Consider the following 15,098-nt stretch of genomic DNA (forward strand, 5'->3'; position numbering starts at 1 on the left):
GTTTGATTCCCAGCTCTGCCGCCTGAGCTGTGGAGGCTTCTCTGGGGAATTCAGATTAGCCTGTGCACTCCCACACACGCCAGCTGGGTGACCTTGGGCTAGTCACAGCTTCTCAGAGCTCTCTCAGCCCCACCTGCCTCACAGGGTGTTTGTTGAGAGGGGGGAAGGGCAAGGAGATTGTAGACCTCTTTGAGTCTCCTACAGGAAAGGGGGGATATAAATCCAAACTCTTCTTCTTCTTCTTCTGAAATCTCAAACAGCTGAGCACAAAGCATGACCTTGTAGAGGTGCTGTAGAAACTGGACTGGAGCAGGTACAGGTAGCCATACGGTCGTGTAGGCCACAATCCCTGTCCTTACACCAGTGCAACTTTTTTTTAATATTTTTATTGCAATTTCACAATAGGTATTAAGGAATATTTCATACATTTATAGGTTAGAGCATTTGTCTGTACATAAAAATTAAAGAGTTTCCCATATAGAGTTTTACAAAAATCAAAGCTTTACTACTCACATTTAATATTTATCCTTAATCCCTTAAACAGACCCTTCCCTCCTCCCCCTCCCACTGAATACCCTTCTGAGTTCCCCTCTATCGATTTGCGACTAGTGCAAACCAGTGCAACTTTCTGACCGTTCTGTTACTGTACAGTCCCATTTGACCTGTGCAAATATTCCTCTTGAATGTATTGTCGAAAGCTTTCACGACTGGAATCACGAGGGTGTTGTGGGTTTTCCGGGTTGTATGGCCATGCTCTGGTAGCGTTTTCCTCTTGAATAATTCAGTTTTGCACAGTTTGCAGAAAGCCAGGTGGGTGGGGGCCTCTCCCCCCAGTGACCTCACCTGGGAGGCAGCTCTGCAAGGTTGGGGCCACAGCAGAGAATGCAAGAGGGGTGCTGTGTGGTTTCCGGGCTGTACGGCCATGTTCTAGCAGATCTTCTGAAGAGGCCAGCCACAGATGCAGGCGAAACATCAGGAGAGAATGCTGCTAGAACACGGCCATACAGCCCGGAAACCACACAGCACCCCAGTGATTCCAGCCATGAAAGCCTTCGACAATACAGAGAATGCAGGAGTTTGCACGGTTCCCTGGAGGTGCTGTCCCGGTCCTGCACTGGTGTGGGAGGCTTTTGAGGGAGAGGGCGCGGTGGAAGCTCATGTGGTGGGGAGCGCCTCTCATCCCGTGCCCTGTCCTTCTCTTGCGCAGAATTCTGCCGCATCGACGAGCCCGTGTGTCACAGCGAGGACGAGCAGCTCAGCTTTGAAGCCGTCCGCAGCATCCACAAGCAGATGGACGACGACGCCAACGGCAACGTGGACGTGGAGGAGAGTGATGAGGTGAGGGCAGAGCAGCCTGTGGCTCCCGGAGTGGCAAGTGATTTTCATGCAGAATGTCCCAGGTTCAGTCCTCGGCATCTCCAGTTAGAAGCTTTGGAAACGGGTCATGTAAAAGGCCTCAGCTACTGAGACCCTGAGGAAATGTGGTGTGGATTTATCGGATGCCGCAGGTTGCCAGCTGGGAGGAATGGGCAGGGAGCAATAGGTGCCGAACTCTGGGCAGACCTGTTGAAGGAGCCAGCTTGCGCTTGGGGGCAGGGCCAAGGGCTCAGCGTGCGCATAAGAAGCAAGCCACACGGCCCTCGCCCTTCTCTTCTCGTGGCTGCCGTTGGCCATGCCAGCAGAGGCTGATGGGAATTGTAGTCCGTGAACATTTGAAGCGCCACACTGCTGGAGTAGACGATGCTGACCTTGAAGGGCTGAGGGTCTGGTAGTCCCTGGCCCCTCAATTATGCTGCTGGCCTCCACCCGGGCCAGGACCTTTACAGCCCTGGCCTCTGCCTGGTGGAACACTCTTCCTCCAGCTGTCTGGGCACTGCAGGATCTTGGTGAATTCCGCAGGGCCTGCAAGACGGAGTTGTTCCACCGGGCTTTTGGAGTGTCCAGCTGCTGAGACGTGCCCCCTTTTATTCTCCTGTAATTAGGGTCCATCATCATCTATGGGACCCATCCTTTCTTCTCTCCTCTTGGGAGGGTTTAATGAGGACTATTGCGGGCATTGTTCATGTGTTATTTGCTGCCTTTTAATTTAAATTATTAAGAGCTTATTATGTATTTGTAATCTCATGTTGTTCACCGCCCAGAGCCCTTCGGGGGTAGGGCGTTATATAAGACTGACTGACTGACTGACTGACTGACTGACTGACTGACTGACTGACTGAATGAATGAATGAATGAATGAATGAATGAATGAATGAATGAATGAATGAAGGGAAGCATCACCAGCGTGGTGTTGTGGTTAAGCTTGATTTTCATTTGGAGCACATGTCAGAAAGGTTTTTGCAAGGGCTCTCCATTCTCACCTGCACATGGTGCTCAGTGCACCAAGAAGGAGCTGGGGGGCTGAGTGCCCCCCCCCCCCCCCGTTTTGCTGCTATGGCTGTTAGGTATTTGTGCTGGTGGTTTGAAGGCAGAGGGCATCAAGAGTTGAGAGCAGAATTCTCTTTCAAGGGGCAGAGGCTGCTCTTCCCCTCCCGTCCCCTGGGCTGCAGTCTCTAGCAGTTCTTCACTGTTTGGGCTCCCAAGCCAAGGGTGTGGATATTGCTGGAAAATGGCTGCAGGCACCTAAAATGTGGACCTGAGAGTTTGGGCCTGTGATTTCTGTTTTGGGAGTCTTAGTAGACCATAAACTGAACATGAGTTAGCAGTGTGATGCAGCAGCCAAGAAAGCCAATGTGATTTTGGGCTGTATCAATAGGAGTATAGTGTCAAGATCAAGGGTTGTAATTTCTGCATTGGTCACCTAGAGTACTGTGTTCAGTTCTGGGCAGCGCAATTCAAGAAGGATATTGACAAGCTGGAATCTGTGCAGAGGAGGGCAACCAAAATGGTAAAAGGTCTGGAATCCATACCCTACAAGGAGAGACTTAGGGAGCTGGGGATGTTTAGTCTGGAGAAGTGAAGGTTAAGGGGGGGACATGATAGCTGTGTTTAAATATTTGAAGGGATGCCATGTTGGTGAGGAAGCAAGCTTGTTTTCTGCTGCCTCGGAGACTATGACACGGATTCCAAGTGCAGGAAAAGAGATTCCACCTAAACATTAGGAAGAACTTCCTGACCGTCAGGGCTGTTTGACAGTGGAATGCACTGCCTCAGAGAGTAATGGAGTCTCCTTCTTTGGAGGTTTTTAAACTACGGCTGAATGAACATTAGTTTGGAGAGGAAGTTTGGAGATTGAAGTCTATAAAATTGTGCATGGAGTAGAAAATGTTGACAGAGAGAAGTTTTTCCTCTCTTTCTCACAATACCAGAACCAGGGGGCATTCATTGAAAATGCTGGGGGGAAGAATTAGGACTAATAAAAGGAAACACTTCTTCACGCCACGTGTGATTGGTGTTTGGAATATGCTGCCACAGGAGGTGATGATGGCCACTCACCTGGATAGCTTTAAAAGGGGCTTGGACAGATTTATGGAGGAGAAGTCGATCTATGGCTACCAATCTTGATCCTCCTTGATCTGAGGTTGCAAATGCCTTAGCAGACCAGGTGCTCGGGAGCAGCAGCAGCAGCAGCAGCAGCAGCAGAAGGCCATTGCTTTCACATCCTGCCTGTGAGCTCCCAAAGGCACCTGGTGGGCCACTGCGAGTAGCAGAGTGCTGGACTCTGGTCTGATCCAGCAGGCTAGTTCTTATGTTCTTATGTTCTTAACATATGTCAGGAGTGGTTTGATGGTGTGTTTCTGCATGGCAGGGGGTCGGACTTGATGGCCCTTGGGGTCTTTTCCAACTTTATGATTCCATAATTCTATGAAACCCAGTTCACCAGATCAGAGTCCGTTTGCTCTTAACCGCATCGCCACGCTGGCTACGTCTGGAACTGTGCCCACTGGCTGCTCTGTGCATCACCCCGCCCATGAGAAGTGAAGCCTGGAGAACTCTCTCTGCGTTCAGAAACCTGAGCTGACATGTTGGAGCCCGCCCAGTTCCAGAAACTTCCCCAGGGAAACGAGCCTTGGGGGACAGAAGAAGAGATGGGAAAGTTATAAAAGTGCATCAGAGCTGCGAAAACACCAAAAGTTCTTGAGGAGGGAAACGTTTTCTCAACACACACATGATGGGCCCAGACAGGTCAGACTGCCTGACAGGAAGGACGAGTTGCTCTTGCGGTGGGATGTTTCCAGCCCATGAAGACGCAGCCAGACTAGCTGCACTTCCTCTCTCTGCTAGAGTGGTTGGGAGCGTGAACGCATGGGCTCTCTCTGCCTAGCAGTGAAAAGACTTCCTGCCGTTCTAGCTTAACAGCCCATGTTTTTGATAAATACGCACACATCTGTAGAAACAGCACTTGCAGTCACCCACACCTTGCGGAAATGCCGGAAAAGGTCAACCGGCGGGCGGGGAGGGTTGTTAATTCGAACTCCAAAGGTGGTACTTGAGTTTGAAAGAGATGAATGGAAAGGGGTTATGGGGAAGCATGATTCCTTTCCCGGCGTCTTCTGAGAAAAAAAGATTAGGAAAGAGCTCTTGGAGTTATGGTGGAACAAGCAATGGAAAGGTCGACTAGGTGGGCAGAAGAGGTGAAAGGCACCCAACTCTACACTAGATGTCAACAAGAATGGAACAGGATCAAAGGTGACTGGTTTTGCATTCCCCTTGAGATTGAACATAAGAACAAGCCAGCTGGATCAGACCAGAGTCCATCTAGTCCAGCTCTCTGCTACTCGCAGTGGCCCACCAGGTGCCTTGGGGAGCTCACCTGCAGGAGGTGAAAGCAATGGCCTTCTGCTGCTGCTGCTGCTCCTGAGCACCTGGTCTGCTAAGGCATTTGCAACCTCAGATCAAGGAGGATCAAGATTGGTAGCCATAAATCGACTTCTCCTCCATAAATCTATCCAAGCCCCTTTTAAAGCTACCCAGGTTAGTGGCCATCACCACCTCCTGGGGCAGCATATTCCAAACACCAATCACACGTTGTGTGAAGAAGTGTTTCCTTTTATTAGTCCTAATTCTTCCCCCCAGCATTTTCAGTGGATGCCCCCTGGTTCTAGTATTGTGAGAAAGAGAGAAAAATTTCTCTGTCAACATTTTCTGCCCCATGCATAATTTTATAGACTTCAATCATATCCCCCCTCAGACGTCTCCTCTCCAAACTAAAGAGTCCCAAACGCTGCATCCTCTCCTCATAAGGAAGGTGCCATGTCTAGTTCGATTCATTTATTTATTTAGTAATGGAATTGGGAAATGTTGCCGCCCCCTTTCCAGTGAGCCTGGAATTCTAGCTGCCCTGTCTCAAGAAAGGACATTGTAGGGCTGGAAAAGGACACCCAACAATATTGGCTCAAACTATGCTATTGCCAGAGGGGCCTCGCAAGACTCGTCCTGATTGGTACATTTACAGCCCCGTGGCTCAGATCAGTATTACGGCAATTATCATACTCTGGACTTTCTCAACAACTAGTTACAAGTATGAGCTATGACAGAGCTAGGGATCTTGTTAAACATTGGATAATAGATGTCGAGAGGCAACACGACCTTAACAAACTTGAAAATCCTAACTTCAGTAAAACAATGCTGAACAGACTTTCTATAATGCCCTATCTTACGTCTTTGTCTAATGTTAATTATCGCAGAGCCTACAGCCTACTACGCTATAATGCCCTTTCGCCTTATTATAATAATGGGATCTATAACAAAACACCCAAAGAGGGTAGAATCTGCAGCTGTCAAATAGGAGGGGTTGAAAATTCAGAGCATATATTATTTGAATGCTCATTTTATGATGAGATTCGTGGGATGTTTCTCCCTTGTGACCAGGCAAACTCCCTCTTGAGTAAGAAAGAAAGGATTAAAATACTGTTATCTGATAACAATCTAACGTATTCTGTTGTCAAGTTTGCCTGGATATCTAGCAAAATCAGGAAGGCCCGACAGAGTGCCACTGGTACTGTGGAAATTTGTTTTAACGTGGTTTTATGTGCTGTTATCGGAACAGCTGTATTGTGAGCCGCCTCGAGCCCTTTGGGGGTGAGGCAGCCTATAAATCTAATAAATAATAATACTAATAATAATACTGCCAGCTAACTTCTATTCACCAATCATTATTAGCCGGACACACCACTTATTAGTCAGAACTTATGTCTCGAATCTTCCAATGCCTATCAATTGCATTTTCTATCTGTTTTAACCTATATTTTTTCTTAACTTCTGCAATTTTATGATTTCAATTTTTTTGTACTTTGCCGGTCAATGACCGTAAATAAAACTGATTGATTTAGAGGACACCCAACATTATCCAGGAACTGAACAACCTTCCTCCTGAGGCTGTTAGGGCTTAGAGAAACTATGATAGCGGAAGGGGGAGATCACAGAGGTTTATAACATCAGGATGAAAAAAAGCTTATCAGCAGCAGATACTATGAGCCATACCATCTGGTTGGGAGGGTTGGAGGAAGAAGAAGGGGTTATGGGATGTGCTCTGAATTAGTTAAACCATTCCTTGTGGGCAGGGCTTAGAGGGTTGCCGCGGGACACCAGTTGTCGTGAGCATGGGACCTGCAATTCCACAAGGATCAGTCTGATCCGCCGTGCGGTTCTATCAAATTGTATGGAAAGCCCTCAGTCAAAATCATTCGATTTTGAACAGTATGTTGAGGACGCCCAGCTCGGCAGTTCTTCATCCAAACCGCCTGGTTGCCAAGACCCTGCTAAGACCGTGTTTACATTTCAGCTCTTCCCTGATACCTGCCATGACGCTTTGGAGCGGGCGCTGCCATGTTTGCCTTTGATTTGGGCATGCAGTGACTTTCTCACCCTCTGGGCCGGCCGGCACCTGGCCTTACCTGCAGTGTGGTTTCATCCTGCTGGGGTCCCGAGGGTAGGGGTTAGAGACACGTGTGGGGGAAAAGATATTAGCCACGAAAAGCTGTAGTGCACAGGTGTCAAACTCGCGGCCCTCCAGATGTTATGGACTACAGTTCCCACCATCCCCTGCCAGAATCATGCTGGCAGGGGATGATGGGAACTGTAGTCCATAACATCTGGAGGGCCGCGAGTTTGACACCTGTGCTGTAGTGGAACTGGGTTCCAGCCACGCTTGCCTGCCGGCCGTTCGGAACGGCCTGTCAATAAAACGATTTCTGAACCCCAGAGCCTGGTTATCGTAGAAGTCGACAGATCCTGACCATGGAGATTCTGTAGAGGTCCTGAAGCAGCACCTGACTGCTGAGGTTAAACGTCTACAGGTGAACAAACTGAATTCTTACCAGACTGAAGTGAAGTGGCTGCGCAGGGCGGGCCTTGAGTGCTACACTCCACAATATTGATGGAGCCTAGTCTCCAGACTAAACATCCCCAGCTCCCCAAGTCTCTCCTCGTAGGGCCTGGACTCCAGACCTTGGACCAATTTGGTTGCCCTCCTCTGGACCCGTTCCAGCTTGTCAATATCCTTCTTGAACTGCGGTGGCCAGAACTGTTCACAATATTCATAAGAACATAAGAACATAAGAACTAGCCTGCTGGATCAGACCAGAGTCCATCTAGTCCACCTCTCTGCTACTCACAGTGGCCTACCAGGTGCCTTTGGGAGCTCACATGCAGGAGGTGAGAGCAATGGCCTCCTGCTGCTGCTGCTGCTACTGCTCCCGAGCACCTGGTCTGCTAAGGCATTTGCAACCTCAGATCAAGGAGGATCAAGATTGATAGCCATAGATCGACTTCTCCATAAATCTGTCCAAGCCCTTTTTAAAGCTATCCAGGTTAGTGGCCATCATCACCTCCTGAGGCAGCATCTTCCAAACACCAATCACACATTGCGTGAAGAAGTGTTTCCTTTTATTAGTCCTAATTCCTCCCCCCCCCCTGGCATTTTCATTGGATGCCCCCTGGTTCTAGTATTGTGAGAGGTGAGGTCTAACCAATGCAGAATAGAGAGGTACAATTACATCCCTCGCTCTAGACACTAGACTCCTATTGATACAGGCCAGAATCGCATCTGCTTTCTTTCTTTTGGTTTGTTTTCCTGCTCCTCCACAGGAAGTCTGCTGGGTGACCTTGAGCCAGTCCCAGTTCACTCTGAACTCTCTCACAAGGTGTCTGTTGTGGAGATAGGAGGGGAAGGAGTTTGTAAGCCGCCCTGACACTTCTTATGGTTGTCACAAGCGGGGTATAAATCCATGTGGATCTGTGGCTGTGAGCAATGGCTGCCCCAGACTATGTTGACACACATTTCCTTGAGCCTGCCTCTTCCACAGAGCAGCAGTGGCAAAGGAGGTTAAGAGCAGGTGCATTCTGATCTGGAGGAACCGGGTTTGATTCCCAGCTCTGCCGCCTGAGCTGTGGAGGCTTATCTGGGGAATTCAGATTAGATTGGGCACTCCCACACTCGCCAGCTGGGTGACCTTGGGCTAGTCACAGCTTCTCGGAGCTCTCTCAGCCCCACCTACCTCACAGGGTGTTTGTTGTGATGGGGGAAGGGCAAGGAGATTGTAAGCCCCTTTGAGTCTCCTACAGTCTTTGTAAGCCCCTTTGAGTCTCCTATAAATCCAAACTCCTCCTCCTCCTCCTCCTCCTCCTCCTCTTCCTCCCTCCCTCCCTCTCTCTTCCTCTTACCTCCCTCTCTCTCTCCCTCCCTTCCCTCCCTCTCCCTCTCCTCCCTTCCTCTCTTCCTCTCCCCCCCCCTCTCCTCTCTCCTCCCTCTCCTCTCTCCTCCTCTCCTCCTCCCCTCCCCTCTCCTCCTTCCTCCCTCCCTCCCTCCTCCTCCTGTCTGTTGTTGGATTTGATTGTGTGTTCCTGCATGGCAGGGGGTTGGACTTGATGGGGTCTCTTCCAACTCTGTGATTCTACTGTGTTATGGGCTATTGCATGTAATTTTTTCTCTGGGCCTCTTAAAATTGGGTTATAGGTTATCTTTGAATGTTCAAATTACAGCCCTCAATTCTAGATTCTTGTTGTTGAACTGCTGTGGTCTTAGAAGAATCCCAGGAACCAAATAAAACTGGCGGGGATCCCTGGTTGATGTGGCTACCTTTGGAAGGGCCAGGCTCTTGAATTCTGTCATATCACCCCTCTAATGACTGCACTTTTTAAAACAAAAAGACCAGCAGTTTGCAGGGATATAAATAGCTGCAAGATAAAACCTTAGAACCTCCCTCTCTCTCTCTCTCTCCCTCCCTCCCTCCCTCCCTCCCTCCCCCCTGTTATTCTTAAAAGTCACATGTAATAGATCAGTGATGGCGAACCTATGGCACGGGTGCCAGAGGTGGCACTCAGAGCCCTCTCTGTGGGCACGCGCAAACAGAGTCCCCCCCCCCCCACATATCTAGGCTGGCCTGGGCCGCTGGGCTCGATTATTAGCATTAAACCTAAGACCTAAGCTGATTCTGAATGGGCCAAAAACAGCTGTGTAAAAATAGTGTGAAAACAGTATAAACCCTTTTACACCATTTTAAACCCTTTTACACCATTTTCACACCATTTTCACTCTGCTGTTTTTGGCCCATGCAGAATCAGCCCTAGTTTTGGGGAGGCAGTGTAGGTAACCCTGTTAAGTGCTATTAAGCCCCACTGATTTTCATGCGAAGAACTAAAGCGCGATCCTTTACCTGGGAGTAATCTCGTTTGCTGACAATGGGGCTTGCTAAGGTCGTGATTCACCTGTTGGAAGAGTTGCACGGTTGCTTCAAAGCAAAGCCACCGACTACCATGAAGCTTACTCCCAAGTAACGCATGCCTCGGAGCCAACTGTTTTTCTAAACTAAAACCTCAGTATTCAGGTTAAATTGCTGTGTTGGCACTTTGCGATAAATAAGTGGGTTTGGGGTTTCAATTTGGGCACTCAGTCTCGAAAAGTTTCGCCATCACTGTAATAGATTGTTAGGAGTACAAGACAGCCCAAATCAAATTAATGCTGGGTAGGCATGAAACTTTGACTTAGCCTTCAGTTGAAGGAACAGCCCCATCATCTGGGATCTTGGTTGCTGCACTAAAGGGATTACTGATTTTGTACTCTGCTCAGGGCAGGCACTTGGAGAGTCAGCAACCGAGCAAAAATAAAATCTTGACCTGAAAACCCGCTGCTTTTTAAAGGCCAGAAGTTCAGGGCTTTCCTGGCCTCATAAAAAATTACCGTACATACTCGTGTATAAGTCGACCCGCAAATAAGTCGAGGCACCTAATTTTACAACAAAAAACTGGGAAAACTTATTGTGTATAGGTCGAGGGTGGGAAATGCAGCAGCTACTGGTAAATTTCAAAAATAAAAATAGATACCAATAAAATTACATTAATTGAGTCATCAGTAGATTAAATGTTTTTGAATATTTATTTCAAAGAAAAACAGTAAACTAGCTCTCTAAGCCCTGATTCTCCCTTTAAATCCACTCAGAAGGGGGAGTGATTTAAAGGGAGAATCTGGGGAAAATTTGAGGGTGCCTGTCAGGGGAGGAATGTTTATGTTAGCAGTACCAACATTTCAGAGTATCTTTAGGAGACCCTCCTGATGATACCACCCAGGTTTGGTGAAGTTTGGTCCAGGGGATCCAAAGTTATGGACCCTCAAAAGGGTAGTCCCATCTACTACTAGCTTCCATTGGAAACAATGGGGGATGGGAGCAACCACTTTGGGGATCCATAACGTTGGACCCCCTAAACCAAACATCACCAAACCTGGCTGGTATCAGCAAGAGATTATTCTGACGATACCACCCAGGCTTAGTGAAGTTTGGTTCAAGGGGTCCAAAGTTATGGACCCTCAAAATGTAGCCCCGTCTACTATTAGCTCCCATTGGAAACAATGGGGGACGGGGCACCCCTTTTGGGGGTCCATAACTTTGGACCCCCTGAACCAAACGTCACCAAACCTGGCTGGTATCATCAGGAGTGTTGCCTGATGATTGCCCGAAATTTCGGTGCCACTAGCCTAAAAACTGCTCCCCCTGGCGGCCAACAAAGTAAAAATCCTAAAATATTTTTTAAAATACACCTCACTCGCGTATACGTTGAGGGGGGCTTTTTCAGCACAAAAAATGTGCTGAAAAAGTCGACTTATATGCGAGTATATACGGTAGTTAGATTCTGACTAATTCTGAAGGGCTCCCAGAATAGTTTGAATTTGAAATGTAACTTCCAGTAGAACAACTTGACGAAGCATTGAAGCGTTGCACAGGGTGGGGGTTTTTTGGCTGGATTTCCAAATACAAGGGCTGAGCCTCCAATCTGGTTTTCTTCTCTCTTTTTTTGAGGAAAATCCACTTACTCATTTGCTAACTTCTGTTCTGTCTCGCAGACTTCCAGCCTCTTAAAAAACTAAAGTCTGTTTTTTAAACAAGTTGCCGTATCAGCTGCAAATTACAGTTGGGGGCAGGTTTCCTTTTAATGGATTCTTTATCAATGTATTAATTTGTGAAGCAGCATGATTTGGCCACAGTGATCCATGCTCTGATCACATCCTAGGCAGAGTACTGCAGTGTGCTTGCCATAGGTCTGCCTTTGAAAAAAGTCCAGAAATTGTAATTGATTCAAAATGTGGCAGCCAGATTATTGTTGGGGGCTGGATAGAGGGATTGTGTCGCCCCAGTGCTGACAAAATTAATTGCGTCGGCTACCTATCTTTTCCCAGGCACAGTTGAACGTTGACCTTCAAGTCCCTGAATGGGCTCTGGATAATGGAAGGAACCCCTCTTCGTGTACTGACCAGGTGCTAGTTAAAGAACTGTGCACCTGCAGGTGTGGCAACCAATGAGAGGGCTTTTTCAGCTGCATCTCACCTCTTCATTGAGCGTCCCTCGATGCTTTTGGTCCATTTGGTACCAAACCGAAATGTTTCTCTTTGCCTAGGCTTTTAACATCTTCCTTTTTAAGTTCTTCGTATGGTCTCCTTTTTCACCGAAGTGCTGTTTGTGGATATCATTTCAGGTTTGTTTTGTTTTGCTGCTTTTGTTTTTATTTTGCGCGATCCCTTAAGTAGGTCTTGGAGGAGATGACACGTACCTTTTCCAAAAAACAAGTACGTTTGAAAAAATCTCCTCCTTTGACTCCTCCATTTGGGGAGGGACGATGACTAAGTCGTAGGACATCTGTTTGGCCTTCAGAAGGTCCCAGGTGTTCAGTCCAGCTACAAAAATCAGCTAGTAGGTGATGTAAAAAGACCTTTCACTGCCCAGAACTTTGGCGAGGTGTTGCCAGTTACAGGAGATTGTTCTGACGTTCACAGCAGAGATGTGAAGACCTTAGGGGAAAAGGTATTCTTTTTTCCAAGGGTATTTTCCCCCATTTTTCCAGTGGGAAAAAATATTTCTTTTACAGTGAGTGAAATGCAAGGTTTCTCATACTCAAAATCCAGAATGTGAAAAAGTCCTCTGTTTCAATTTCTGCAATGTTAAAACATTGGGGAATTTTGAGAAAGCTCGTAAAAACTCTTTTGGAATGAGTGGCATGCAAGACAAAGGTTTAGTGAATATGGAGTATGATTTTTTTTTTTCTATTTAAGACAGCATTCGATAATAATACTTTCTGTAGATACTGTAAGAACATAAGAACATAAGAACTAGCCTGCTGGATCAGACCAGAGTCCATCCAGTCCAGCATTCTGCTACTCGCAGTGGCCCACCAGGTGCCTTTGGGAGCTCACCTGCAGGAGGTGAAAGCAAGGGCCTTCTGCTGCTGCTACTACTCCTGAGCACCTGGTCTGCTAAGGCATTTGCAACCTCAGATCAAGGAGGATCAAGATTGGTAGCCATAAATTGACTTCTCCTCCATAAATCTGTCCAAGCCCCTTTGAAAGCTATCCAGGTGAGTGGCCATCACCACCTCCTGTGGCAGCATCTTCCAAACACCAATCACACGTTGCGTGAAGAAGTGTTTCCTTTTATTAGTCCTAATTCTTCCCCCTCCCAGCATTTTCAATGTATGCTCCCTGGTTCTAGTATTGTGAGAAAGAAAGAAAATGTAGACATAAACTATTTTCAAGGATTTCACTGGCGATCTTGCGGAGGCTGTGGGGCCGCTGTGTCCTTGGGGCCTTTGTGGGGCAGGACAAGTGATGGGAGTTTTTCCTCCTTGGGCTTTGTTTTTATTTGTGGTTGTTCGGTTCCATTTTAAGCTGCCCTGGGAAAGACAAGCAGGGTGAAACGGTTAAAGTAAATATTTAGATGCTTTCCAAATTTGCCTGGATTTGCGCCAGGAAGGTTTTGCGGAATACCGTCTATAAATTGTGTTAAGACAACAGCAATGCTGGGCTCAGGAGGGAACAAGTGAGGAGGTGTTTTGGGATATGAACAGAAGGAGCCCCAGAAAGGGAAGGAGGGCTTTTTACCTCTCCCGGGATTGGGCAGCCTGCCCGTGACATTTTTCTTGTTATTAGTTGTGGTCCAGCTTTCTTAAATTGCGGACAGCCCTGAAGAACCCTTTGCTTGGAGAGGCCAGAGATTATGTGGTTACGGCTGAGCTTCTCGTTTTTTTTTAATAACTTCAGGGCAGGTTCCCAGCCTGAAAGTGATCTTCCTTTGCTTCTGGTTGACCCAGTTTCCTTGGAAACAATACATAAAATGATTTATCTTACCACTTCGCCACAGTTCTTTATGGTTCGCGGCTATTGACCTAGAGCTGTGGTGGCGAACCTTTGGCACTCCAGATGTAATGGACTACAATTCCCATCAGCCCCAATTGGCCCTGCTGGCAGGGGCTGATGGGGATTGTAGTCCATAACATCTGGAGTGCCAAAGGTTCACCACCACGGACCTAGAGGATGCACATTTTCACAGTGCTGTCTGTATTCCTGTCTGTTCTTTCCCTTGGCTACTGCCCTTCCAAAGTGCCTTCCAAAATGAGGAGAACTCTCCAGAGTGAATTTCTGGGGGCTCTTCTCCTATCTGAGCAATCCCAGAAACTGCTGTTTGTCATCGAGCATCCTTTCCTCAGCTGTCCCGCTCAGAACATCGGCAACGATAAAACTCTGCTGTCGAAATGTCAGTGCTTTGCCCTGGGGAGAGGAGTTGCTCAGCAGACGTCAAGGTGGCAGCGGCGGCTCTAATTTAAAAAGGTGCCCCAAGTTCTCCTGGGGAAAATTCCCCTAATTAAAGCGGGTCTGCTCTCCGCACAGGCGAGACCCCTCATGAGGAGAATGGATTACGTCCTCCGGGATCTCTGCCGAAGGAACTCACAGCCCTGAGGCTTGGACTGGGGAAAGGTAGCCTGCAAGCTGACTCTTCAATTCAAGTAACTGGCCGAGCTTGAAGCTGCAACACAGGAGAACAGTGGTTCAACGGAAGAGCCTCTGTTTTGCACGCGGAAGGTCCCAGGTTCCGTCCCGGCATCTCCAGTTAAAAGGAACAAGCAGGAGCCAGTGTAAGGCCTCATCCTGAGACCCTGGGAGACATTATTCTTCCTTGGACATCCTGTTTGTGCACAGGAGAATCAGGGGTTCTTGTGGAAGAGTGATAGGCCAGGAGCAGCAGTGGCGTAGGAGGTTAAGAGCTCGCGTATCTAATCTGGAGGAACCGGGTTTGATTCCGCTCTCACGCTTCGAGCTGTGGAGGTTTCTCTCAACCAGATTAGCCTGTGCATCTATACACACGCTAGCAAGTGACCTTGGGCTAGTCACAGCTTCTCGGAGCTCTCTCACAGGGTGTTTGTTGTGAGGGGGGAAGGGCAAGGAGATTGTCAGCCCCTTTGAGTCTCCTGCAGGAGAGAAAGGGGGGATATAAATCCAATTTCTTCTTCTTCTTCAGGCCCGTTCGACACCTGTAGACTACAGCAGAGCTGGAGGGTTGGAGTGAACTGGTGCTGCCCTGAATACAGCATCTTCATGACTTCCTTTCAAGCAACAGCATCTCCTTAAAAACGCCTCTCCTTTCAGGAGGGAGGAGATTGGGGGATGCTGGCCAGGAGACGGCTGCCCTGCCCTTGTGGTTTCAGGGGGATTCTTCTGATTTTGATGGAGCAATCATAGCCCTCGTGTCGTGTTAACAGCAGTTGTCAAAAGCAGCAGAGGGAAACAGCACACAGCAGTGAAACACCAGCAGCTAAGCCAACCACAATAAAATGCTGATTACAACTAATAAAAAATCACAGAAGAAGGAGGAGGAGGAGAATTGGATTTATATCAC

At 47.9% G+C, this 15,098-nt stretch overlaps 1 protein-coding gene across 1 annotated transcript in view; it reads left to right on the forward strand.

Moving 5' to 3' along the window:
* The first annotated feature begins 1,205 nt into the window (after window positions 1-1,205).
* LOC125431139 (stromal interaction molecule 1-like) overlaps window positions 1,206-15,098 on the forward strand; it is a 55,782-nt gene continuing 41,889 nt past the window's right edge. The window contains exon 1 of the mRNA XM_048493806.1: window positions 1,206-1,338. Within this exon, the coding sequence (XP_048349763.1) occupies window positions 1,291-1,338 (48 nt within the window). The 5' untranslated portion in view covers window positions 1,206-1,290. The remainder of the gene's footprint in view (window positions 1,339-15,098) is intronic.

This window comes from Sphaerodactylus townsendi, linkage group LG04 (assembly GCF_021028975.2).
Source record: "Sphaerodactylus townsendi isolate TG3544 linkage group LG04, MPM_Stown_v2.3, whole genome shotgun sequence".
NCBI lineage: Eukaryota > Metazoa > Chordata > Lepidosauria > Squamata > Sphaerodactylidae > Sphaerodactylus > Sphaerodactylus townsendi.